The following is a 26842-nucleotide window of genomic DNA, read 5'->3' as shown; positions in this document are numbered from 1 at the left end:
ACTTGAAATCCTGGGTTTAGAAAATTTAGAACTCCTCCGCCTTCGATATGACCTGAGTTTAACTCATAGAATCATCTCTTACAATGTCCTTCCAATTGAAGACTATTTCAGCTTCAATCACAACAATACACAAGCACACAATAGATTTAAGCTTAATGTGAACTGCTCCAATCTTGATTGCAGAAAATATGACTTCAGTAACAGAGTTGTTAATGCCTGGAATGCACTATCAGACTCTGTGGTCTCTTCCCCAAATCCCTAAAGCTTTAACCAAAGACTATCTACTATTGACCTCACCCTAAGAGGTCTGTAAGGGGCGTGCATAAGAGCACCAATGTGCCTACCATTCCTGTCCTAATGTTCCCTTTGATTGTATCCAATTTCATATAGTTATTACACACTTATGTTTATATATATGCTTTATGTAGTATAGTTATTTCATACTTATGCTTATATATACTGTTGTGACAAATAAATAAAATAAATAAAATAAAAATAAATCTTTCAGAATTTCAGAGATACAAGCATTTCATGCAAATTATATTATCGTCACATTTTTCTGTAGCTACCAGATTTCACTGCAACGAGGAACTGGGGTTTTGCATTCTTTTTTTTCTTTCACTGTGAATGTCTTGTTTTTCAAGTTCAGTTTTACATTTTTCAATTCTCTTTGTTCTCCAGGTTCTTTTAAATGTAAAAAGAGCCTAGTGTACCCAAAATATGCATGGCCACTCGATCTTAAAACCAAAACTCTGGACAGTTTAATTTATAAATGGTTTAACATTTCTTTTATTGAGTTAGAAGATAAAATAAGATACAAAATACAAAATAAGAAAACGGTGGGGAAAGCTTTCTTGGCAAGGTTTTTCAGACGTGCTTTGCTATTGCTTCCTTCCTAGGGCTGAGAGAAAGTGATTGGCCCAAGATCACACAGTTGCTTTGTGCCTAAGGTGGGACTAGAACTCACCGTCTCCCAATTTCTACTCTGATACTTTAACCACTCCATCAAACTAGCTTTCAGTTTGCCATACATCTTAAAGTGGCTGAGGCTGAGGAACACTGGTTTAGGGTATGGTTTAGGTCAGGGGTCTCCAATGTTGGCAACCTGAAGACTTGTGGACTCCAACTCCCAGAATTAAAGGGCGTGCATAAGAGCACAAAAGAGCCTACCGTTCCTGTCCTATTGTTCTCTTCATTATAGTATTATATGCATACTTTTACTTATATATACTTTTTCTCTCATGATGAATTATTGTTTATGTTGATGTTTGTATATACTGTTGTGACAAAAAAAAAATTGGAGACAGCTTTGCTGGCTGAGGAATTCTGGGAGTTGAAGTCCACAAGGCTTCAGGTTACCAAGGTTGGAGACCCCTGGCTTAAGTAATTTGTCTCATGTTGCTTGGAATAGCATAAATATGTTGGATTTTAAAGAACTACATCAAACTGGTTCCCAGTTTGCCATAACCAAAAACCAGTTCCAATGGACAACCCTACTTCTGGATCAGCAAGGTATCATATTGGATGGATGGATGGAACAGCAAACAGAGCAGACCAATGTGTGGTAAGCTTATTTCTTTCCAAGATAATATACAAGTTCTGAAAACTGGTTCCATCTCCTCTTTGCTTCCTTCCTAGAAAGCTGCTAGCTTTGGATTATCCTGCCCAGGAGAATAAGGCTGTGCTTGCATACACGCTCAGGGTTCTTTTAGATCAGTGGTAGTCAACCTGGTCCGTACCACCCACTAGTGGGCGTTCCAGCTTTCAGGGTGGGCGGTAGGGTTTTTGTCCGATACTGAATCACTTTCCTTTTTTTTAATTTAATTGACTTTTTAAAAAATGTTCATAGCATTATTTAAAAACATTTTCATTAGGTTTTCATAAAATTCCCCGTGACAATTTAAATTTCTGAAAATATACTATTTGTATCACCCGTGCATAAGTTTAGGTCATATTATGTAAGTGAAACTAAATGGCGCTGTAGTGTGACTGCAAAAAAAAGAGCCTCGTCCCAGAATAGCTTGCGCATTTCCCCCCACACCACCCAGCTGTAACAGACAAGCAGAGCTGGTAGCCGCCCCCGCCCCCCCAAACCCAATGCACGATGCATGAGAGGCATGCGCAGACGATGCATTACTGTGGAACCGGTGGGCGGTTAGAAAATTTTACTACTAACAGAGATACAAAAGTGGGCGGTAGGTATAAAAAGTTTGACTACCCCTGTTTTAGATGAAGCCCACGTCCTGTGTCTCCCTCCCATCTCATTCCAACCATGTTTCCAGAGGAATTTTTTATTTCATGATTCCCCAACCCCAGATTTTGGGTGCCTATGGAAAGGCTACTAGCCTGCACACCATTAAGAAAAATAATTTGAGCTGCTTTCCCTCTAATTTTTTGTTTTTGTTTTTTGTTTACATTTATACCCCGCCCTTCTCCGAAGACTCAGGGCAGCTTACAGTGTATAAGGCAATAGTCTCATTCTATTTGTATATTTTTACAAAGTCAACTTATTGCCCCCCCAACAATCTGGGTCCTCATTTTACCTACCTTATAAAGGATGGAAGGCTGAGTCAACCTTGGGCCGGGCTCGAACCTGCAGTAATTGCAGGCTACTGTGTTCTTAATAACAGGCTTTTACCAGCATGAGCTAAACCGGCCCCTGCCGGTTTATTTATTTATTTATTTATTTATTTATTTAAATTTTTATACCGCCCTTCTCCCGAAGGACTCAGGGCGGTGTACAGCCAAGATAAGAACAATAAATATACAAAGTTAAAATATCAATTTAAAATACCTATTCAATAGTGGCCGAATTAAAACCGTCAGATTGACCAACTTAAAATATAATAAGATGATATTCCTTGATTTACCCTTTGACATGCTTATATAAGTCCCAAGAATTTTGTCATTTCTCCTCCTGATATTAACGAATTGCCCTCTTCCTCAAGGAAGGTGTGATTTTGCTTTGCATGTGAAACCTTAATACACTGTCCCTCCTTCCCTTCCTTCTTTCCGTCCTTCCTTTACAATAAAAAAATGTTCCTTGATGGCTCAATCAGCATATTTTTATTTCTCACACTTCCATTGACTGACCTTCCTCCTTTCCTTTCCTTTCCTTTCCTTTCCTTTCCTTTCCTTTCTCCCTTTTTCCCCAATAAAAAAATTACCCTTGATGACCCAATTAGCATATTTTTTTATCTCTAACACTGTCCATTGTATGTCCCTCCCCTCCCTCCCTCCCTCCCTCTCAAAATTACCCTTGAAGATTCAATCAGCATATTTTTTATCTCTGACACCCCTGTTGCTTTTTTTCATTTGTCCCCTGATGTTTAAGCCACTCTGGTTGGTCTGCCGTATCCCCAGGGCGTTGCACGCCTTTCCATGGATCTAACTGGTTATACATTTTCCTCATATCAAAGCATAGCAGCTTGGTATCAGTTTCATAAAGCGCTAATGAGGAGTCATTATCAAGTGCCCTCCGGTTCCAAGTCCATACTCCAGATTGCAAGGAAAATAATCCATCCCCTCCTTCTAAAGTAGTAGCAACAAAGGTGTCCAGGCAAAGAACACATTGTGACACAAGGCTTCCAGGCTGGAAAAAAACCCCAACAATGAACTTGTTTTTCTACTTGGTGGTGTTTGTAGGAGTTGTCTTCGCTCCCTGTTCTCATGGCCAAGGTATGGAACAGCATTGGGTGGGAAAATCTGAGGGCCGTGCTGGGAAGGATTTGGGGGGCAGTTATGTAAGGCCCCATTTGGGTTGGGAACCTTGTGTGATATTTATATTAATTTATATACAGGTCTTAGAAGCCACTTCAATCAGCTAGATCTGAGTGGCATGCAGTTCCTCAAAAATGTAATTTTGGATTAAAAAGATTCAGACAAATTTTAAAAGAACATTCTTTGTTGTGCTTTTTTGATGACGTTTTTGATGTTAGCTGTCTATTTTAGATCTTGCGATATGGTAGAACTTGGAAATTTGAAGGTCTCTACTATTGATATTGTGTTGTCTAGTATTGTAAGAGGTGGAAGTATGGAAGGGTTTCTCCTAAAGTCCACCACCATTTCTACGGTTTTGAGTGTGTTCAGTTCCAGATTGTTCCGGTCGCACCACGAGGCTAGATGTTCAACCTCCAGTCTGTATGTGGATTCATCATTGTCTCAAATGAGACCAATCACTGCTGTGTCATCTGCGAACTTCAGTAGTTTATTATTACCCCATCCGAGCTCCTAGATAATTTAATTAGTTTGATTTTATACTCCCTTCACAATATATAAATAAAATTAAATAAAGGTTAATTTAAAAAGAACAGAAGCCTTCAAACAGGATACAGTTCTTATATCACATTTTAAAGTGACATGGCTTTGCAGCTTAAATTATCCACAGTTTGACCCATTTCCACACTTTGTGAAAAAATATTTAAGTGTGACATTTAAAATGATTAAACCATTTTAATCATTTAATCAGGGAAAATTGACCATAGCAAGAATGTGTTCCAACTGGATTCCTCATGAAAAAAAAACATCTTTTAAATTAACTTCAGTTGAACAATGCCCTCTGAAACAGGGGTCTCCAACCTTGGTCCCTTTAAGACTTGTGGACTTCAATTCCCAGAGTTCCTCAGCCAGCTTTGCTGGCTGAGGGACTCTGGGAGTTGAAATCCACAAGTCTTAAAGGGACCAAGGTTGGAGACCCCTGCTCTGGAACACCAAAGATGAATAACCCTAAGATCAGATTGGCCCTGATGGTCTTTTGTGAAGCACTGAAGACCCAGAGGCGATGCAGTGCATGGCTTCTTGAAAGAGCTCTGTCAATTATTTTTTTTAAACTTTATTAACATTTAAAATCCTAAAATATAAGTTAAAATACACCTATAACAAAAATACATCCGTAATAATTATACAATTCAACGTCATTCTGACAGTACATAATTCTTAATTTTCTACATCTATTCCCAAATATTCCTACTTAATCAACATATTTAAACACATTTTGTATCTTATTTTATTCTATACATTCCTTATTTTTAATCTCTATCCATTGATATCAATTTTCCCAAGTTAAATAGTATTCCGAGTCTTCCTTATTATTTAATTTTAAAGTAAGTTTGTCCATTTCTGCACATTCGAAAATTTTCCGGATTATTGCAGTCTGTTGGTATAGTGGACATTTTCCAGGCTTGTGCAAGTATGATTCTTGTTGCTGTGGTTATGTGAATAATCAAATATTTAATCCATTTAGGGTAATTTCCTTTAATAATCCCCAGAAGAAACAGTTCAGGTTCAATTCTATATTACAGTGTGTGATTTTTTTAGCCATTTCTGTATTTTAATCCAAAAATTTTTTGACTTCTGGGCAAAGCCACCATACATGGAAGTAGGTACCTTGATACTTGTTTGCATTTCCAGCAATTAGGTTTTAGGTTAGGATACATTTTTGCGAGTCTTATTGGGGCTAAATGCCACCGATATCACCAATAGAACATTTTATACTGGTTTTCTTCATATGCGGCAGGTTTGTTAATGTATAGTTTTTCTCCTAAATTTTTTCCCAATCTTCTAACTCAATGTTGTGCCCAATATTTTTAGCCAATGCTATTATTGATCAATTTCTTTACAATTTCTTCTCCTAAATCAAAATTTAATACATAATTATATATTTTAGATAATTTCTCTTCCGGGCCTCTTAATAATTTATCTAATTGTGTTAATTTTGGTTCAATTCCAAATTCCTCTAAATCTTTTTTGTATCTAGATTGCAATTGAAGATACGGCCACCAATGATTATTCCCTGTTCCTTTAATTCTTGGTTAGATTTTAATTTTCCTCCAATGTCCAAAATTTGATTGTATTGTACCATTTTACCAATATCTAACATGTTGGGGTAAATCATTGCCTCTGTAGTGGATAACCAGCCTGCTATTTTGAGATAATGCTTCTTCCTAATTCCCACCCAAGTCTATCAGTGAATTTCGCAGTGTATGTCTATAAAAATATGAAGGTGAATGTTTCTTATTGCTGGTGTTCTATATGAAGGCATGGCACCCCATCTGAAGATCGTGTCCTTCCAGTGTTAAAATTCTCCTATTCTTTAAATTAATCCATTCCCTAACCCAAACCAAATTTGCTGTTTTGTAATAGGTTTCCCACGCAGGGAGTCCAAAGCCACCTCCGCTTCTTCTCTCTTGAAGTGAAGTTAATTTTATCCTCGCCATTTTTCCTGCCCATACGAACTTCATAAACATTTTGTTTAACTCTTTAAAGAAATTCTTATCTAATTTTATAGGAATCGTTTGGACTAAATAAAGCAATTTTGGCAAAATATTCATTTTAATTGCTGCAATTTTCCCTAATAGTGACAATCCTGTCAATTGTTAATCAATACCATCCCAATTCCATGCAAGCTGCCTTTAAGATGTTACACTGCAATAGAAATGCTTCTTGTTACTGTGTCCTATTAATGTATTTATTTATTTGATTTTTATCCCCGCCTTTATGATTTTATAAGAAACTCAAGATGGCGAACATAGCTAATCTTGCTTCCTCCTCCTGTTTTCCCCACAGCAACCAACCTGTGATGTGGGTTGGGCTAAGAGAGAGCGATTGCCCCAAGGTTCCCCAGACGGCTTTCTTGCCTAAGATGGAACTAGAATTCACAAACGCCTGGTGACGAGCTTGATGCCTTAATCACTAGACCAAGCTGCAAATAGGAGGGTATCAGATTGGAGACATAGATTGGAGATAAGCAATCGCGGAGTTTCTGAGATCCACTTTTAATGTTCCAGAAGAGTTCAGGGAACACCAGAGGTGGGTGGGTATGATGCAAACAGCAAAGCCGTAATTCAGCTACTACTAATTCAGTAGTGAGGCCTTTAAAATTTATTCTAAGGTGAACATATTTATTTTCATGTGCATTTTGCCTCAAGGTAGCACAAGACTGCCAACGAATTTTTACCCATCTTGATCCGCAAAGCTTCATCCGCAAAGGATGCCACAATGGCAGTGGTGGGATTCTGCCAGTTCTAGGTGGTTCGGCCGAACCGTTTGTTAAATTGCCAGTTCGCCCCGCCCCTTTCTCCTCCCCTCCCCACCATTACTTACCGGCCTTGCAGCACCATTTGTTAAATTGCTGGCTCACACTCTCCTCCCCCCGGGAGCACACCGAACTGTTTGTTAAATGTCTGGCTCAGCCGCCCCTTACCCGGCACCGCCCCACCACTATTTATTGGCCTCGGAGTACACCGAAGCGTCTTTTAAATTGCTGGCTCGCCTGCCCATCGCCCCGCCCCCACCACTATTTATTGGTCTCGCTTGCAAAGTTGCACAGTTTGCCTTAATGACACACTGAGGCATAGCTGTAGCTATCGCTATCCTTTCGCTCGTGGCCCAGATTTTCCTACTTTTGCCGTGGCCTACCACTCTGTTCCCCATCTCGGACTGCCCACCTCAAACTGCCCCGACTGCTCCAGCAGCAGAAGGCAAGTACAGCCGAGTGCTGCCCCTGGGGAAGCGGGACTGGGAAAGGTGGTTGACCTGTGCCCGCCCGGCTGCCGGCCGTGACCTATCCCCATCCATGCACCTCGCTGCCCACCTGATCCATGCACCTCGCTGCCCACCTGATCCAAGCACCACGCGGCCGCTGACCGAAACCTACCTGCAGCCAAGTTTCTCTTTGTAATTTTTCATCAGAATTTATAATCTTATAAACCCTACTAACGAGTCCCTTTAGCCCAATTTCATCTTTCATAATCCGAGATACTAAATATTCAAATTCAGTTTCACATCTATTTATCGAATAATTTTCCTTTAGTTTTTTGTCCATTTTCTATCTGTATTTTTCAAACCAACTTAACCCTAATTTTTCAATAATTTCTTTATTCCTCCTTTCATTTCCATAACTTTTATCCAATCTCTAATAATTTCTATATTTTCCTCTTTAATCACTTCATTACGTTTTATATTATTTTTAATCGGCCAAATTCAGTTGTCTCCCCAAAAGATTATATCCGAATTAAAATTTTAACAAATTTGTTCCACATTTTACTTAATCCTTTAACCAATAACTTCTACTTACACATTTTAAATTTGCTTTATCTAAAACCACCTTGATCCAAATTTCTATATCCCTTAACTCTAAATCTCTCCAATAGTTATCTTCACCTTTAAGTATTTTTACCACTATCCGGATACCATACGCACAGTAATAATTAAATAATTTGGGGATTCCTAATCCACCTTCCTTTTGATTTTGATACCACATTTTCTTCACTAATCTAGGTCTTTTGCCACCGTTGCAAAATTTATCCAGTTTTTTCTGATATCCTTCAATATCTTTCTCTGTCAAATTTAGTGGTAGCATCTCGAATAAAAAGTTGAACTTGGGCAGCAACATCATCTTACACATTGCAATTCTACCAAACCAAGACAACTTTAAAATTTTATATTTATCTATCTTCTTCTCAATTTCGTTAATCACCACATCATAATTAAGTTTTTTCAATTCTTTAACCTTAAGTGAAAGCACTATACCCAAATATTTCAATGTGTTTTAATCCTTATCCCAAATTGCTCTTGCATATTCTCAGACTCATTACCATTACTATCCATCAATAATTCTGACTTTGACCAATTTACTTTCAATCCTGTCATTTCTCAAATTCTATCAAATGCTTATATATCTTTTCAGATCTTTCTCTACATTTTCAAAATAATTAAAGTATCATCCATACAAATTTATCTTATACCCTTATATCCTTCTAATTCTTCATCTTTTCTATCATTTTGTCAATATTTCCATAGCCAATAAAAATAATGTTGGGGACAGGGACATCCTTGTCTCGTACCAGCTTCTAATTTTATCTCTTCAGTTAATATTCCATTCACCTTCACTCTTGCACTGCTCTTTTGGTACAATTTTGAAATAACATGTATAAACTTATTACCAAAGCCTAAAGCCTCCACAATTACTTTAATTGTTTCCCATTGTACAGAATCAAAAGCTTTAAAAATATCCAATGATACTATACCAATTTTATCACCATTATATTCAGCTACATCTATAATATTTAATACTCTTCTAACAATATCACTCATGTATCTACCCTTCACAAAACCTACTTGATTATAACTTATATATCTATCTATAAATCTATTTAATCTATTACTTATAATAGCAGTAAATATCTTTGCATCCTGATTAATTAAAGAAATGGGCCGATAGGACTCAATCCTTTCTAAATCTTTATCTGGTTTAGGAATTAGGGATATCACCGTTCTATTCCATGACGAAGGTACTTCCCACCATGTAATATTCCATTGAATAATTTTTGCAATCTTGGTATTATTAATTCTTTAAATTCTTTATAAAACTCAACAGGTAATCCATCCTCACCTGGAGCTTTCCTAATTTTAATTTTGTATTATTCCATTAATCTCATCTTGTGTTATATCTTCTTCCATCAATTCCTTATATGTTTGATCAATTTTCACCACATACTTTTCTAAATAGCTTTGCAATTTTCCCCGATTAATTGGTTTCTTTGAATATAGATTCTGAAAAAAATTTCTAACCACTTCACATTTCTCTAATTTTTTATAACATCTTATACCTCTATCATCTATCAAAACTCCAATTTCTCTCTTCTCTCTTTTATCTTTCGCCATCTTTGCCAATAATTTAGAATTTCTATTACTAAATTCAAAAAAATTCCTATTTAAAAATCTCAAATTTCTTTTTACTAACTCTGTATCTTCTTCTATCATTTTATTTCTTAACATATTAAGCTCCTGAAGAATTTTTTTTCTTTAGTAAGCAAAAATTGATTTTCCAATTCTTTAATCTGATTTTTATCTCTTTCCATTTTAATTTTATAATTTTTATATTTCCTACTTGATAATTTAATACTCTCCCCTCTAAACACCGCTTTCATCGCATCCCAAACAATTTCAAATTTAACCTCCCCGTTATCATTTAATCTCCAACTTTCCTCCAGTTTTTAAGTATCCATTTTTATCCTTTTCATTTTATACAATTTCTCGTCATATCTCCAATAGCTTCTTTTTTCTCAAAATTAAAATCTAAGTCCACCATAACTTCTGCATGATCAGAATCTTTAAAAATTCCCACATCTACCTTATCCACATTATTCAACAAATCTTTAGAAAGAAAAATATAATCAATTCTAGAATATGTATTATATATCTTAGAGAAAAAAGTGTATACTCTCTCAATTCCTTTAACCTCTCTCCACACATCGACCACGCCGTTTCGAAGCATCCACATATTTAAAATCCCCATTTTATTTGCTCCTCCACAGCGGGTGGGATTAGTACTATCTATTTTATCTCTGATTAAATTAAAATCCCCAGCCACAATTACTTTCCCTACACTTTCATTCTCCAAAATTTTTGTTATTTTTTCAAGAAATTCTCTTTGTTTTTCATTCGGTAAATATAAATTAACAAATGTCACTTTTTCCTCATTAAGATTTCCAACAATTATTACATATCTTCCATCTTCATCCAAAATTACCTTGTTTTTCAAAGTACACCCTATCTGATATCAGTGTTGATATCAGCAACAGAAGGCAAGTACAGCCGAGTGCTGCCCCTGGGGAAGCGGGACTGGGAAAGGTGGTTGACCTGCGCCCGCCCGGCTGCCGGCCGTGACCTATCCCCATCCATGCACCTCGCTGCCCACCTGATCCATGCACCTCGCTGCCCACTTGATCCAAGCACCACGCGGCCGCTGACCGAAACCTACCTGCAGCCAAGCCTCTTGCTAGCCAGCCGATTCAAGCTCCCCGCTGGCCAATTTTCAAAGAATAACTGAGACCTGGTTTTTCCAGCATGGTCTTTGCAGTCTGAAATATTCTGTTATTTTGGTGCTCTAAAATATCAGGAAATTATATCTAAGGATTATGCTATTTAGAGACATTGTTTTCCGTAACTTGTGTTTAGGATATATAACTTACGGGACCGCCTGCTGTTACCACACGCCTCCCACCGACCCGTACGCTCCCATAGAGAGGGACTTCTCAGGGTGCCGTCCGCCAAACAATGTCGGCTGGCGGCCCCCAGGGGAAGGGCCCTCGCTGTGGGGCTCCACACTCTGGAACGAGCTTCCCGGGTTTCGCCAAATACCTGACCTTGGACATTTTGAACTCAAGACTCATCTTTTTATCCGCGCGGGGCTGGCTTAAATTGGGATTTTAATGTTAAATTTATTAATTTTAAACGGGGTTTTTTAGTATGGTAAATTTTAATCACTGGGCTAATTTAAATAAGTTTTTTAAATCGTATTTTAAACTTGTATATTGTATTGTCGGTTTTATTATGCCTGTACACCGCCCTGAGTCCTTCGGGAGAAGGGCGGTATAAAAATCAAATAAAATAAATAAATAAATAAATAAATAAATAATTGTTACTGTAGTTTTTTTCACTGGAATAGAGTGGTAGAATGGTTCACTGGTAAATTCCTTGGCTTTGGCAACAGCCAATTTTTCTCCACCAGTTACTATTGTTAACAAAAAAAAAAGACAGCTGATATAATTGACATAATTTAACTCCTGAAATGCAAGACAGAATCAAACTGAGCATGTGCCATACTCAAACCACCACAAATTATAAATTGGGTAGATATGGATCTGTTGTCTTCAGGTCACTCTTGACTTCTGGTGACTGCTTGGACAAATCCTTTCAGTTTTCTTGGCAAGATTTCAGATGTGGTTTGCCATTGCCTACTTCCCAGGGCTGAGAGGGAGAGACTGGCCCAAGGTCACCTTGCTGGCCTCACGCCTAAGACCAGACTAGAATTCACTGTCTCTTGGTTTCAAGGCCTGGTGCCTTCACCACTACACTAAACTGATTCTTGTACCTCAGTTATGCACTTGCCTTTTTAATAAAAACAGTAAACATAACACTATAATGCAAAGCACATAACAGACTTTCCCTTTGAACAACATGAAACACCATCTGTATATACATTAGAAACTGAGAAAACTACTAACAAAGTTCAATCCAAAAGAATCTAGAGGGGTTTTAAAAAAGGCCTAACACAAGATGTCAAATTAAAAGAGACATTGATCAAAAGCTAAATTGCTCATAGTGTCATCCTTTCTGTTGACACAGCTCATTCTCAAATGCCTATAGTGCACTCCTAATTTTGAGTTCATTTGCTCAACTGTTTTATGTATGCATCAAAAATATACTGCTCTTTTTCAATTCCCATTCATACCATGGCTAAATGAAAAGAAAACAACCTTGAAGACAATCTTTTTCCCCAAAACAAAGAATAGAATTACCATATTGCCAGCAAATGTAAGATGGGACATGCAACTTCTCACCTTACAATTTGAAAGAGAATTTTTTTCAGGAGCAGCATAGATTTCTTTTGGTTATAACGCAGCCATAACTCTGAGATATCAAAGCTTCAACCAAAAACTGTCTACTATTGACCTCACCCCATTTCTATGAGGTCTGTAAGGGGCGTGCATAAGAGCACAAGCATGCCTACAGTCCCTGTCCTAATGTTTCCTTTCATTATATCAAATGAATATAGTTATTACATACTCATATATATACTTATATATTGTATAGTTATTACATTCTTATGCTTATATATACTGTGTGACAAAAATAAATAAATAAAAATAAAATATACCCAAGAGCTAATGGCTAATTTACCAATTACTGCAAGGACAACAAAGCACAAATCAGTATGATAACTCTATCCCAATTGTGGAAGAACTGAGATGACTCTGTGGGCAGGTGTAATTGACAATTACTGTGATGCATTTTAAATAAAAAACCGTACATAACTGCTTGATTGGGAAAACAGTGTCATTTTATGTGGCTCCACAACAGGATTCATCCACAGGAAATTCTCAGGCAAGAAATGTTAGAATACCAGGGCAGGGTCAGCCTACCCTACCCCATTTGGAGAAAGAGTGATGGAGAGAAAGAGGGGGGGAGAAAGAGAGAGGGGGAGAAAGAAAGAGAGATGAGAGATGAGAAAAAGAGACACACAGAGATACCTGTTTAAAAGAAAATACTGGGAGCCACAAAACCTGGGTAGGCATGGATGGGGGTGGTCATGTGACTGGGTGGAAGTAAGTGATATGGAGTTGGCAATGCCCACCCAGTCACATGGCCACTTAGCCACACCCACCCAGTCACATGACCTGGCCATGCCCACCCAGTTGCATGATGACTTGGCCATGCCCACTTAGCCACGCCCACAAAACCTGTGGTTAAATTATTTGAATCCCACCACTGCACAATGGGCTCAGGAATCATATCGGCCCTGAGGCTATAAACAGTCCACTGCAAAATACTAATATTTGCAGCCAGAAATTGGAGCTGAGAATTTCCAGGACTCCTCCATAGTGAGCTTTCTCATTCTGTGGGGCAGTGGTGAAATGCAGCCCGTTCTATCCGGCTCGGGTGAACTGGTAGCGGCAGCAGAAGGCTCCGCCCACCCACCCGGATGTCATCACGTCCTGTTTTTGATGCTCTGCTCATGCGCAGAAGGTCCTGCACATGCGCAGAGGTGTCACGCATGAGCAAAGCCCGCACGCACACACGCGTGCTCCCATTTGTGAACCAGTAGCAAAGGTAAGTGGATTTCATCCTTGCTGTGGGGTATCTGGGACTCTGGAATCTTATTTTTTTAAATCAGATTTATCAGTTACTTAATCTTAATTGGAGAAAAATCAACAGAATCAGAAAAGCGATTGGCAATTCAATCTGTGCTACGGTATCCTTCTTCTCCCGTTCAAAGTGAGACCTGCACTCTGTACATGAACCATGTTGGTTAATCTGTTCTTACATTACAGCACAGGTGTCAAACTTGCGGCATCATGTTGCTGTCACATGACGTATCACAACTTTTTTCGCAGAGCAGGGGATGGGCATGGCCTGCGCGTGATGCATCCGGACCATGGGCCACCAGTAGGACACCCCTGCATTACAGCATCCAGCACTAAGCTCTTGGTCAAATTTAGGGCTATCACAACTGGGCTGCAAATCTCTAGGGAACCATTAGATGGCAGCCATGGGATACAAACCCACTTTGTTGCCATCTACTGGTCATACATATCTTTGCAGGCTGGATTTGGAAGCCCTCAATTATTGCAAAGTCCACAAAGGGGTGTGTGAAGGAGGAATCAGACTGTAAGGGTAATTTAAATCTTTCTTGTATCAACTCTGACAGGCCTTGTGAAAGAAACAACCGATGGCTCAACTGCTTTGCAACCCTGGCTGGTGGGATTAACCGCTGTTACGGTCTTCTTGTTTGTGATGTTCATGGCAAACCTCATCAATCGGATATTTTTCTTCCAAAAGTATGTCTTTTCTAGATCTCTGTCTTTAGGTTTTTAAGGTCTCATTTAACACAGAACTGGAACAACCACTGATTGACTGATTATGTGCCTTCAAATTAGCACCAACTCTTAGCAAACACATTGATCTATCTTCTCTAGAAAGACCTGTCCCCCAACCAGGTCCTTCAGAACTTCTAATGCTGTGCCCATCAACGCTGTAACTGAGCTGAGTCCATCCACCTTCCAAACATGGAGGTGTGTGTGTGTGTGTGTGTGAAAAAAGCTAAGACAGGAGTTACAACAGCATGATTGTACTCCACCTCTTGCTTACATGTGCTGTGTGTGAGAGGCATGTAAAAAGAGACAAGGCTTTAATTGCAGGGTCACAGCCGGAGTCTTGTCTTAGATTTCCCAGCTTGGTGCCAGCAAGTCCAAAATAAAGGCTGCTTCTGAATTGCAAGATTAGTTCTCTTCTTGGTCCTCCCTCTCAGAGTGTATGACTGAAGCCTGACCTGTTTCATCTGACAAACACAAACATCACAAGCACATTAAGATTGGATTCCTGATATGCTCCACTTGGAAAAGATAAAAACACAATCACTTTCACAGAAGCTCAGTTGCATAATTAACCCATGTTGCAGATTTGCCCAAAACATTGACCAGCAAGCTAATCAAAGAGGCTGAAATTTACACAACAAATCTAAGCTGCCCAAAAGCTCCCATACATCTCTAATCAAAGTTACAGCTAATCAAGTTGGGAGCATTGTACGAATGAAGGTCACCAGGGTTTCTATCTGATTAGTGCGATGCTGTGATTGTATCTCTCTTTGTGTGTTTAAGGCAGGGGTCTCCAACCTTGGCAACTTTAAGCCTGGCGGACTTCAACTCCCAGAATTCCCCAGCCAGCTAAGCTGGCTGGGGAATTCTGGGAGTTGAAGTCCGCCAGGCTTAAAGTTGCCAAGGTTGAAGACCCCTGGTTTAAGGAGTGGAGCAATGAGGGTCTTATATTTTGAGGGATGGGGGTTCTACCCTGCTTCTTCATCCTCCCTTCCCTCCCTAATTCTTCATTAATATTGTTCCATTTTCCAGAAAGGATGACAAGAATGAGATGGAGAACATAGAGAGCAAGGGCAGGTAAATATTACTGCTTCAATAGATTTTTAAAAGGCATTTTATGTCTTGGGTATCCAGTGGTGGAGCTAGTCAACATGGTTATTCATGCTCCTCCCACCCAATTATGGGCATGCACAGGTAATCCTTTACCTACAACCGTTTAGCGATCGCAGTTACAATGGCACGGGAAAAAGTGACATATGACAAGTCACACAACTGTTCCAATGTCCCTTATTGTCATGTGATTAAAATGTTGGTGCTTGGCAACACACATGGATTTACGCCAGTTGCAACATCCAGGATTGTCAACTGCGACCTTCTCAGCTGGCTTCTAACAAATAAAGTCAATGTGGGAAGCTGGATTCACTTAACAACTATGTGATTCACTTACCAACTGGGGTGATTTGCTTAACCATGACAAAAAAAAACCCTCATAAAATTGTGCATGACTCACTTAACAACTGCCTTACTTGGAAATGGAAGTTCTGATTCCAATTGTGGTCACAAGTTGAGGACTACCTGTATGGCTCTGGCTGCTTTCATCAAAATTGGCCCCAGGGTTTGACATTCTCTTCCCTCTTCAACATCTACATCAGTTTTTCTTAAGCTTGGCAGCTTGAAGATGGCTGGGTTACAATTTAGATACGTTTGTCATATGTTTCATATATTTTGGTGGCACAGTGGTTAGAATGCAGTACTGCAGGCTACTTCTGCTGACTGCCGGCTGCCAGCAGTTCGATTCACAAGGTTGTCTCAGCCTTCCATCCTTCCGAGGTGGGTAAAATGAGGACCCAGATTGCTGCAGGCACTATGCTGACTCTGTAAGCCGCTTAGAGAGGGCTGTAAAGCACTGTGAAGCGGTATATAAGTCTAAATGCTATTGCTATTTTGATGTTAATTGTTTGGATTGGCATTCTGATTAGTTAGTTCCCTTACTGCAGGGGTGTCAAACTCGCGATGACACGTTGTCGTCATGTGACGTATCGCAACTTTTTCCCCCTTCACTAAACCGGGGATGGGCGTGGCCAGTGCATGACGCATCCAGCCCACAGGCCGCGAGCATGACACCCCTGCCTTAGTGTATTTCTATATATTGGTGTTATTCTTACATTGTGAGCAAAGTCGCCTTGCAATCAGGAGGGGCCAAAATCAAAATAGATGAATAATATGACAAAACCAGCATCATTGTTGGGTCCCAAGGTCCATCCCTTGTGGGTATTCATGGCCAACTATTCTAAATATTCTGCTGCTTTTCACACCTCCTCTTTGCAGTTCATAGTAAGTCTGCTAAGTGACTAGTCTCAGCTCCAGGGGTGAAATCCAGCAGGTTGTGACAGGTTCTGGAGAACCAGTAGGGGAAATTTTGAGTAGTTCAGAGAACCGGCCGAACTTGAGTAGCTCGGCTCAGTCTTTGTAAACAGCAATGGCTCATGCCCAACATTCCCTAATCGTACCACAAATAACTACAACGATCTAACACAAATAGATTTCACAGACGATAACATTGAAAAGGTACTACACAGACTAAAACCATCTCTATCTATCAGAACTGATGGACTATGTACATAATTCTTAAAAAAACCTGTCCACTGCTATAGCAGAACTCCTAAGCATAATCTTTGAAAAATCCTTCAGGACCAGCTCTCTAAACAAGCTATGGTCACTAGCCATGGTCATCCCTATCTTCAAAAAGGGAGAGCCCAGCCTAGTTGAAAATTATAGACCAATCTCTTTATGCTGCACCACCTGCAAAGTCATGGAATCAATAATTAACCAATCCATTACCCTCCACCTAGAAACAAACAACCTACTCTCTAATAAACAATTTGGTTTCAGAAAAAAAATATCCTGTAATCTACAACTTCTACACTGCAAGAACATATGGACTACAAATCACAATCAGGGCAAAGCAATAGATGCAATTTACATAGACTTCTGTAAAATCTTTGTTTCAGTTGTACATGACAAACTACTTTTAAAACTAAAATTCTATGGCATCTCTGGACCCCTACATAATTGGATAGCTGTGTTCCTGCTGAACAGACAACAAGTGGTCAAAATAGGGAGCGCCGTATCAAATCCTGTATCTGTTAATAGCTGTGTCCCCCAAAGCAGCGTTCTAGGACCAAAACTCTTCATACTATACATAAATGACCTTTGTGATCATATTATAAGCAACTGCATTCTCTTTGCCAATGATGTAAAAATATTTAACACCACCGACAATGCTGCTACCCTTCAAAAAGACCTTGACTTTGTGTCGGAATGGTCGAACAATTGGCAACTCCAAATCTCAACTAACAAATGCTCTGTCTTTCACATTGGCAAAAAGAACCAGAACACAAAATACAAGCTGAGTGGACATGACCTTGTAGATGACCCTCACTCTGTCAAGAACCTTGGAGTACTCATATCTAATGATCTAAGTGCCAAAGCCCACTGTAACAACATCGCCAAAAAGGCATTAAGTGTTGTAAACCTAAACTTGCGTAGTTTCTTCTGCAGTAATATCACACTACTAACCAGAGCGTACAAAACATTTGCTAGACCAATTCTCAAATACAGCTCATCTGTCTGGAACCTGCACTGCATATCAGACATTAATACAATTGAACGTGTCCAGAAATATTTCACAAGAAGAGTCCTCCACTCCTCTGCTCACAATAAAATACCTTATGCCACCAGACTTGAAATTCTGGGCTAAGAAAACTTAGAACTACACCGCCTTTGATATGACTTAAGTGTAGCTCATAAAATTATCTGCTACAATGTCCTACCTGTTAATGACTACTTCAGCTTCAACCACAACAATACACGAGCACACAATAGATTCAAGCTAAACCGAACCAAACTCGATTGCAGAAAATATGACTTCAGCAACAGAGTGGTCAATGCCTGAAATGCACTAACTGACTCTGTGGTTTCATCCCCAAACCCCCCAAATTTTAATCTAAGACTGCCTACTGTTGACCTCACCCCATTCCTAAGAGGTCTGTAAGGGGCGTCCATAAGCACACCAGCGTGCCTACAGTCCCTGTCCTAATGTTTCCTCTATTTGTATCTATTTTATGTATCCAATCCATGCTTATGCTTATTACCTAATACAGTGGTAGTCAACCTGGTCCCTACCACCCACTAGTGGGCATTCCAGCTTTCATGGTGGGTGGTAGGGGTTTTGTCCAATACTGAAACACTTTCCTTTTTTTTTAATTTAATTGACTTTTTAAAAAAATTTCATAGCATTATTTAAAAACATTTTCATTAGGTTTTCATAAAATTCCCCGTGACAATTTAAATTTCTGAAAATATACTATTTGTATCGCCCGCACGTAAATTTAGTTCAAGTTACGTAAGTGAAACTAAATGGCGCTATAGTGCGACCGCAAACAAAAGAGCCTTGTCCCAGAATAGCTCACGCATCTCCCCCCGAACCGGTGGGCGGTTAGAAAATTTTACTACTAACAGAGATACAAAAGTGAGCGAAAAGGTTGACTACCCCTGACCTAATACATTCTTAACAAAATAAATAAATAAATAAATAAACTGGCAAATACCACCTCTGGCTGGCCCCAGAGTGGGGTGGGAATGGGGATTTTGCAATATCTGTCCCCTGCCATGCCCACCAAGCCACGCCCAGCAAGCCACACCCACAGAACTGGTAGTAAAAAAACCTGAATTTCACCACTGCTCAGCTCCACAGTGTTTTGTTTTTCCCTCTTTTCCCTACAGCGCTGAGGAAAATGTCTATGAAAACAAAGCAATGGACCCAGATGAGGAGAATTTGCAAACCAACATGTAGAGAATCATAACAGCATGTAAAAGATCTCTAAGAGAAAAGGGGACCAGCCGCCATTACAAAATGACTGAATTCGGAATTATCTGAAAGGCCTGGACAAGAATTTCCAGATTCAGCTGTTATTTTTTTTTAATCACCAGCGTATCACTGACCCCTCGAAATTAGATGAAACCAAAGCTAGCTCACAATAGCAACTGACGTTGCCAGGGTGGTGACTAAGTGAATACAGGTAGTCCTCAACTTACAACAGTTCATTTAGTGATTCTTCAAAGTTACAACAACACTGAAAAAAGTATGTTATGTCCATTTTTCACACTTACAACCATTGCAGCATCCCTATGCTCACATGATCAAAATTCAGACACTTGTAAACTGACTCATATTTATGACCGTATTCATGTGATCATCTTTTGCGACCTTCCGACAAGCAAAGTCAATGGAGAAGCCAGATTCACTTAACAACTGTGTCACTAACTTAACGACAGCAGTGATTCACTTAACAACTGTGGCAAGAAAAGCTGTAAAACGAGGCAAAACTCACTTAACAAATGTTTCATTTAGCAACATAAGTTTTAGGCTCAATTTGTGGCAGTAAGTCAAGGACTACCTGTATATGTCCATGTTGTTCTCTTGGCAATAATGCAAATGATTTGCAATTTCCTTTATTTCCGTTTGCTGTACATGTTTTCTGAGCTGCCACTATGGTCTCCCATTCAGGCTAGCAGGCTTGAGCGTTTAGCATCCAGACCTTAGATGAGGGCATTCACAACGCCATAAGAAAGAACGGATGGATGAATGAATACATAAATAAATTTATTAAACTGTCTTCTGCAGAAGCCGTCCGAAGTAACTTGCTTCCTTGCAGTCAGCCATTTCTATTTGTTTCTTCTAGGTTGCTCAGTTTTTGCATTATTCGTTATTATTTTTTTCGTGGGAGATGGTTAAACAGTGGTCTGGATCTTTTTGAAAGCTACAGATAGTTCGTTGTGGTAAAAGAGGCCCATGTTGAGAAATGTTTCAGATTGGGCTTGTGAAATAACAAAAATAACAAAAGCCTATCTGCCCAGGTCCAAAAGGATGCGGGAATGAAGCAACAGTTTTGCTGAGGTGTCACAAACGCCTGAAATACACACTGTGCTTCAATGAAGACGATCCCAAGGTCACGGCATGACAATTTATAACTTTTTTTGCCAGAAACCAACATTTACTTCTGGTTTCCAGCAGTAAACTCCCATTGCAGTCAATTGCTTAATGGCCACCAAAAAATACGTTGTAAAATTAGGTTTATTACGTGATGACCTGCTTAATGACTGGCGTGGCTTATGGTCATAATTCTGGGCTCAATTATGGTTGTAAATCAAGGACTACCTGCATTTGGCAGAAACCAGATTATAACTGCAACTTTACTTGTCCTTCCTTCCTTCCTTCCTTCCTTCCTTCCTTCCTTCCTTCCTTCCTTCCTTCCTTCCTTCCTTCCTTCCTTCCTTCCTTCCTTCCTTCCTTCCTTCCTTCCTTCCTGATGCCCATGGTAGTAGGATCAGCCATGCTGTATTAAATAAAACTCAACTGCTTTGTAGAACCCATCACACGCAGTGGTGGGATTCAGCCAGTTCGCACCACTTCGGGAGAACCGGTTGTTAACTTACTGAGCAATTTGGTGAACTGGTTGTTGGAAGGAATCATTAGGGCAGAGAACCTGTTGTTAAATTGCTTGAATCCTACCACTGATCACACGGAATACATTCACACAACATAATTGGCTTCAAATAAGCACAGTAAATCAGGGGTCTCCAACCTTGGCAACTTTAAGACTTGTGGACTTCAACTCCCAGAATTCTGGGAGTTGGAAGTCCACAAGTCTTAAAGTTGCCAAGGTTGGAGACCCCTGCAGTAAATCACATTTCAGTTTACTGTGTTATATGTAATGCATGAAGGTTATCTGATACAGGACAGGCTGCAAGAGTCCGGACTGAAAAAGGGCAACCAAAAACCAGAGTTTTCTGCTCTCTTTGCTGCAATCTGCATCTTTTAGCTTTGGAAGCCATCGTGCAAACCAGGTATACATGTTCATACTGAATTGGATGCAACTTATTTCTAGCAAGTTCCTAAGGACTAGAAACTTGAAATGGTTTTTTAAAAGGACTACCTTCTACATCAGGGGTATCAAACCTGATTTCATTGAGGGTTGTGTTTGACCTTGGGGAGAGGGAGAGGGGTCGGGGAGGCGTGGCCAGCTCGACATCACTCATGTTGGGGGCGCCTGTGGCGGCCTTAGTGCTGTGCCAGCAAAAACGGCCTCCTGAGATCCATTTTCGGCTGCAATGGCCTCCTGCAACCCTCTGCCAGCAAAAACAGAGGCACTGCGGGCCAGTCCTTCGCTGTTTCCAGGGCGGCCCCACAGGCCAGATCTAAACCGCCCCCCCAGGCCAGCCCCGGCCCCCAGGCCTTGAGTTTGACACCCCTGTTCTACATTATCATATCCCTGCTGATGGGAAACACTGGAAGAGGCACCTTAGGACAAGATGTAATGGCTTTTAAATTCCCCTCTTCCCTAGCAAACAGGCACAAAGGCTAAGGTTACAAGCCAAGTGAAAAGCATCAGTAGAAGCGTTGTGGAAACAACTCACTGACACTGAATCAGCATGAGACACACAGCGTTGACTTCAAGGACTTCACGCATTTCCACACTCTGGAAATCAGATCTGTATGATCCTGTGTTAGATTTCACTGAATATAAAAGTGGAGCAGTGCCAGCTTCAGTAAGATGCACGGAGTCCAACTTTGTTAAGGATATCCGAGTTAGATGCCAATATTTTGAGGGGTGTTTTCGTTGCAACTGATAGCACTTCTGAGAATGTTCAGTATGGTAGTTGGTCTGTCTAGATCAGTGATGGCGAACCTATAACACACATGTTGGGCAAAGGACAACAGCTATTCTTGAAAGCACATTGCATTCCTGCACAATTTTGGGCAGCTATGGAGGCCCTATGAGAATGGGATGTGCTTGTTCTGTCCTCCTTCGCCTCCGTCCGAGTGATGGCTTAATTAGCCGGCACTATCAGTACTGGCAGCAGAATAGCGAACGTCTGCCAAGTTCTCTGATATCTCCCTCGACGCTGGTGAGTCACTTCAGCTCTCAGTTAATCAGTTGATTTGCCAGCTACGAAGAGACACAGCAGTGCTCACTGCCTTTATATCCTGTGGTGTGTGGCTCCATGAATCAGCACTTCCTAGGCCTGCCCCACCCCTGCTTCTGTTGTTCCCTCCTCTCCTGCCTACGAAACCTAGGATCCAACCAAGCCTGATTGCTATCAGCTGGGTCTGAAGGCATTGGTGGGGAGGGGGAAGAGTCAGGGGACGGAGGCCTCGTTATCTCTTCCACCTGGCCTGCTTCTGGCTCCTGGAGCTGAGCCAGGGGAGCTGGTGCTCCTGAGGTAAGTCCTGTCGGTCCTTCCCCCTCACTTTCCAAGTCACTTTCTGGCAGCAGGCCCGGCTCCAAGTCACTTTCTGGCAGGAGGCCCGGCTCGGGGGGCGCAGACACAACAGTGCTCTGGTAACATTTAATATAGTCTGGTAAATATGTACAAATATAACAAAAACTCTTGGTTGGGGGAGGCTGAATAATTTTTAAAATAGAAAGGGGCCTTGAGAGAAAAATGGTTTAAAAAGACTTTATCTAGGTCACAGGAGTCTGCAAACTTGGCTCTTTTAAGACTTGTGGACTTCAACTCCCAAAACTCTGAGAGTTGAAATCCACAAGTCTTAAAAGAGCCAGGTTTGCGGACCCCTGATCTAGGAGAAGCCCATTTGAGAATGTTACCAACTTTTCAAGTACACTCATGTGTGGTTCACAGCAAACCCATTTGCATAGTGGGGCAAATGAGGACTCTACCGGTACTCCTTGACTTACAACAGTTCATTTAGTTCCCCCTCCCAATACTCCCAACAAAAAGTCAGTCAAAAGCCTTATTCAAGTTTATTTATATTTGGCTGGATTCCTTCTGGCACAGAGAAGTTCTGGCCATGTCTACCCACGCGCCTGCCAAGTCTCTGGAGATAACTAGGAAATTATAGATAAGGCAAGAATCACTCAGGAACATATTCTTCCCTCCATTGAAACAGTTTGCCCGTGCAAATTCACTACTTTGTCCAAGACAAAAAGCCAGGAAGCTCCGTCTCCTGCTTTATAGCCCTGTGGGTGTCACTCTGTGACTCATCATTCTCTGACCTTGTCCCAATGCCTCCTCTGCTGCACGCGCCAGTCACGTCTCCGCAGTCTCGCATCAAGCCAAGATTATTCTTGGGGCGTTGCCAAATCAGAAGAAGGCCCGGGGGAATCAGGCCTTGCCAGCCCCTCCTCCTCCTCCTGGGTCAGTGCCAGGGAGGGAAAGGGCCCAGGGGAAGCAGGCCTTGCCAGCTCCTCCTTCTCACTCTCTGAATCATCTTCCTCCAGGAGTCCAAGTCCGGGAACCTGGGTCACAACACTATCCCTCACCGCAGGACCTTACCCCCGGGGCTGACGGTCGGGATGCGGTCGGGCTGGGTTCTGCTCATGGAAGGCCTGCACCAGGTCAGGGGCATGAACGTCGGAGGCATCTACCCAGGATAAATCAGTCCCGTATCCCTTCCACGCGATCAAATATTGGAAACGACCCTTCAGCCAGCGGGAGTCTCATACGCTGTGGACTTCGGATTCCTCCAACCTGTCCTCGGCGACGGTAACGGGCGCCGTTGGGCACCAAAGGGGACTCAGTGTGGCCTCAGGGACCAGAAGGGACCGGTGAAAGATGGGGTGGATCTGCATGGATCGTGGCAGGGTCAGTCGGTAGGCTACCAGGTTGATGACCACCTCGACGGGGAATGGGCCGATGAATCGGTGGTCCAACTTCTTTACTGGGCGGTCGGACGGGAAGTGTTTGGTGGAGAGCCACACCCGGTCTCCGACCACCAGCGGGGGCGTCTCCCGTGGGGACCGGTCGGCGGACCGTTTGTAGTCCTCCTTCGCCCGATCCAGCTGCCGACGTACCAACTGTTGGACCACATGCAATTCCGTCAGGAAGGTCTGCGTTTCGGGAACAGGAGAGTCCGGTGGTGCCAGAGGGAAGAGCCGCGGATGGTACTCCACGTTGGCAAAGAACGGGGTCATCTGGGTAGAGGTGTGCTGGGAGTTGTTAAAAGCAAACTCCACCAGGGACAGGTAATCGGCCCAGTTGTCCTGCTGCTGGTTGACGAAGCAACAGAGATACTGTTCCAGGATACCGATGACCTTCTCTGTACCCCCGTCGGTCTCTGGATGGTGCGATGATGACAGACACACCTGCACCTCCAACGCGGCCATCAGGCTCTTCCAGAAGCGAGCTGTGAACTGAACTCCGCGGTCTGAAACCACCCTGTCTGGCAGACCGTGGAGGCGGAAGATGTGCTGCAGGAAGAGACGGGCCGTTTTGGCAGCTGTGGGCAGCCCGTGGCATGGGATGAAGTGTGCCATCTTGGTGAGCATGTCCACCACCAGCAGCATTGTGGTGAACCCAGGGGATGGCGGCAGGTCCATCAGGAAGTCCATGGAGATCGCCCCCAGGGTCTGTCGGGTGTCGGCAAGGGCTGGAGGAGCCCGGGAGGGGCCCCCGTGGCGGCCTTGGCTTGCCGGCACGGCATGCAGGATGTCACGTACGCATGTACATCATGCCACACTCGGGGCCACCAAAAGGTCCGTGTGACCAGGTGGAGGGTCTTGAAGAACCCAAAATGTCCTGCTGCAGGGTTGTCGTGGCACTGGGTCATGACGAGGGCTCGGAGTGGTCCTGTGGGCACGTATAATCGCCCCCAAAACTTGAGTAAGTCCTCCTCCAAGGTCCAAGGAGATGCAGGGCCCACCTCTGCTCTCCTTTGCTGTGACCAGGCGTCCTGGCGCTGCGCCTCTCGCACCCGGGCCCACAAGTCCACCGGTTCCCATGCTGCGGCCAAGGCTTCTGCCGGCAGCACCGTCCATGGAGGAAGGGGGTCCTTGGCGCAGAGGTACTCCAGCTTGCGGGACAGGGCATCCGCCCTCCGGTTGTGACCGCTGGGAATGTAGGTCACGTGGAAGTTGAACCAGGCAAAAAACAACGACCACCGGATCTGCCGCTGGTTCAACTTCCGAGCTGTGGTGAGGTGCTCAAGATTCCGATGGTCTGTTTGGACCTCCACCTGATGTCGGGCCCCCTCCAGATGGTGTTGCCAAGCCTCGAATGCAGCCTCGATAGCCAGCAACTCCTTTTCCCAGATGGTGTAGTTGCGCCTGGAAGGATTGAGTTTCCAGGAGTAGTAAGCGCAGGGAAACAGAGTGCCGCCATTCGCTGGAGCCTGTAGCAGCACCGCTCCAAGAGCCACATTGGACCCGTCTGTCTCCACCACGAAAGGCCGGAGCGGGTCAGGATGCCTCAGGATGGGTTCCGTGACGAAGGCTTTCTTGAGGGCTGTGAATGCTTCTTGCTGCGGGGGACCCCACCGGAACGGGACCTTCTTCCTGAGGAGCTGGGTAAGTGGAGCCATCAGTGTGGCGAAGCCCAGGATGAAGGCTGGTAGTAGTTGGCGAAACCTAGCAGGCGCTGAACATCCTTCACCTGACGAGGGACTTCCCAGCTACACAAAGCCTCTACTTTGCGTGGGTCCATGGCTATGCCCTCGGGCGAGATGATATGCCCGAGGAACTCTATGGAAGTCCGGAAGAAGACGCATTTCTCCAGCTTCACATTGAGTTGTTGCTCCCGCAAGCGTTGCAGAACCAGACGGACGTGCCGAAGGTGGCTTTCCCTGGACCGGGAGTAAATCAGGATGTCGTTCACGTAGATCACAACAAACCGATCCAATATGTCTCGGAACATCTGCGCAGTCTCGCATCAAGCCAAGATTGTTCTTGGGGCGTTGACAAATCAGAAGAAGGCCCGGGGGAATCAGGCCTTGTCAGCCCCTCCTCCTCCTCCTGGGTCGGTGCCAGGGAGGGAGAGGGCCCAGGGGAAGCAGGCCTTGCCAGCTCCTCCTCCTCACTCTCTGAATCCTCCTCCTCCAGGAGTCCGAGTCTGGGAACCTGGGTTACAACATAACCATTCAAAGTCACAACGGCATTGAAAAAAATGACTTATGACCATTTCCCCACATTTATGACCGTTGCATCACGTGGTCAAAATTCAGACACTTAGCAGCTGACTCATATTTATGACTCGTGCAATATCCTGAGATCATGTGATACCCTTTTGCAACTTCTGACATGCAAAGTCAATGGGGAAGCCAGATTCACTTAACAATTGTCACTCACTTAAGAACTGCAGTGTTTCAATTAACAACTGGCAAGAAAGGTCGTAAAATGGGGCAAAACTCCCTTAAATGTTTCACTTAGCAACAGAAATGTTGGGCTTGACTGTGATTATAAGTTCAGGACTACCTACCGTATTTTTCGGAGTATAAGACGCACCTTTTTCCCCAAAAAAAGAGGGTGAAAATCTGAGTGCGTCTTATACTCCGAATATAGCCCCACCCAAGCTTCTCAAACGGAGGTTTCAGAGGCTGAAAAAAGCCCCAAATGGAGCTTAGAAAAAAAACCCCAAACGGACCTTCAGAAAATAAGCTCCCAAAT

The 26842-nt window shown here is 42.4% G+C and overlaps 1 protein-coding gene across 1 annotated transcript; it reads left to right on the top strand.

Annotated features, from left to right (window-relative positions):
• The first annotated feature begins 3496 nt into the window (after window positions 1-3496).
• SMIM24 (small integral membrane protein 24) lies at window positions 3497-20373 on the top strand. Its single transcript, XM_058163364.1, has 4 exons — window positions 3497-3678; window positions 14213-14342; window positions 15411-15455; window positions 19164-20373. The coding sequence occupies exons 1-4, from the start codon at window positions 3612-3614 to the stop codon at window positions 19231-19233; spliced, it is 312 nt and encodes a 103-aa protein (XP_058019347.1). The 5' UTR covers window positions 3497-3611; the 3' UTR covers window positions 19234-20373.
• Window positions 20374-26842: the final 6469 nt, after the last annotated feature.

Source organism: Ahaetulla prasina, chromosome 1 (genome assembly GCF_028640845.1).
Source record: "Ahaetulla prasina isolate Xishuangbanna chromosome 1, ASM2864084v1, whole genome shotgun sequence".
Lineage (NCBI taxonomy): Eukaryota > Metazoa > Chordata > Lepidosauria > Squamata > Colubridae > Ahaetulla > Ahaetulla prasina.
Note: the sequence above shows the minus strand (reverse complement) of the source record. Positions and strands in the feature narration are given on the sequence as shown.

Excerpts from the sequence above, each read along its gene's own strand:
- SMIM24 (XM_058163364.1), top strand. The coding sequence starts at position 3,612 with ATGAACTTGTTTTTCTACTTGGTGGTGTTTGTAGGAGTTGTCTTCGCT. Across the intron at positions 3,679-14,212 it reads TCCCTGTTCTCATGGCCAAG|GCCTTGTGAAAGAAACAACC; the intron begins GTATGGAACAGC and ends CAACTCTGACAG. Across the intron at positions 15,456-19,163 it reads AACATAGAGAGCAAGGGCAG|CGCTGAGGAAAATGTCTATG; the intron begins GTAAATATTACT and ends TTTTCCCTACAG.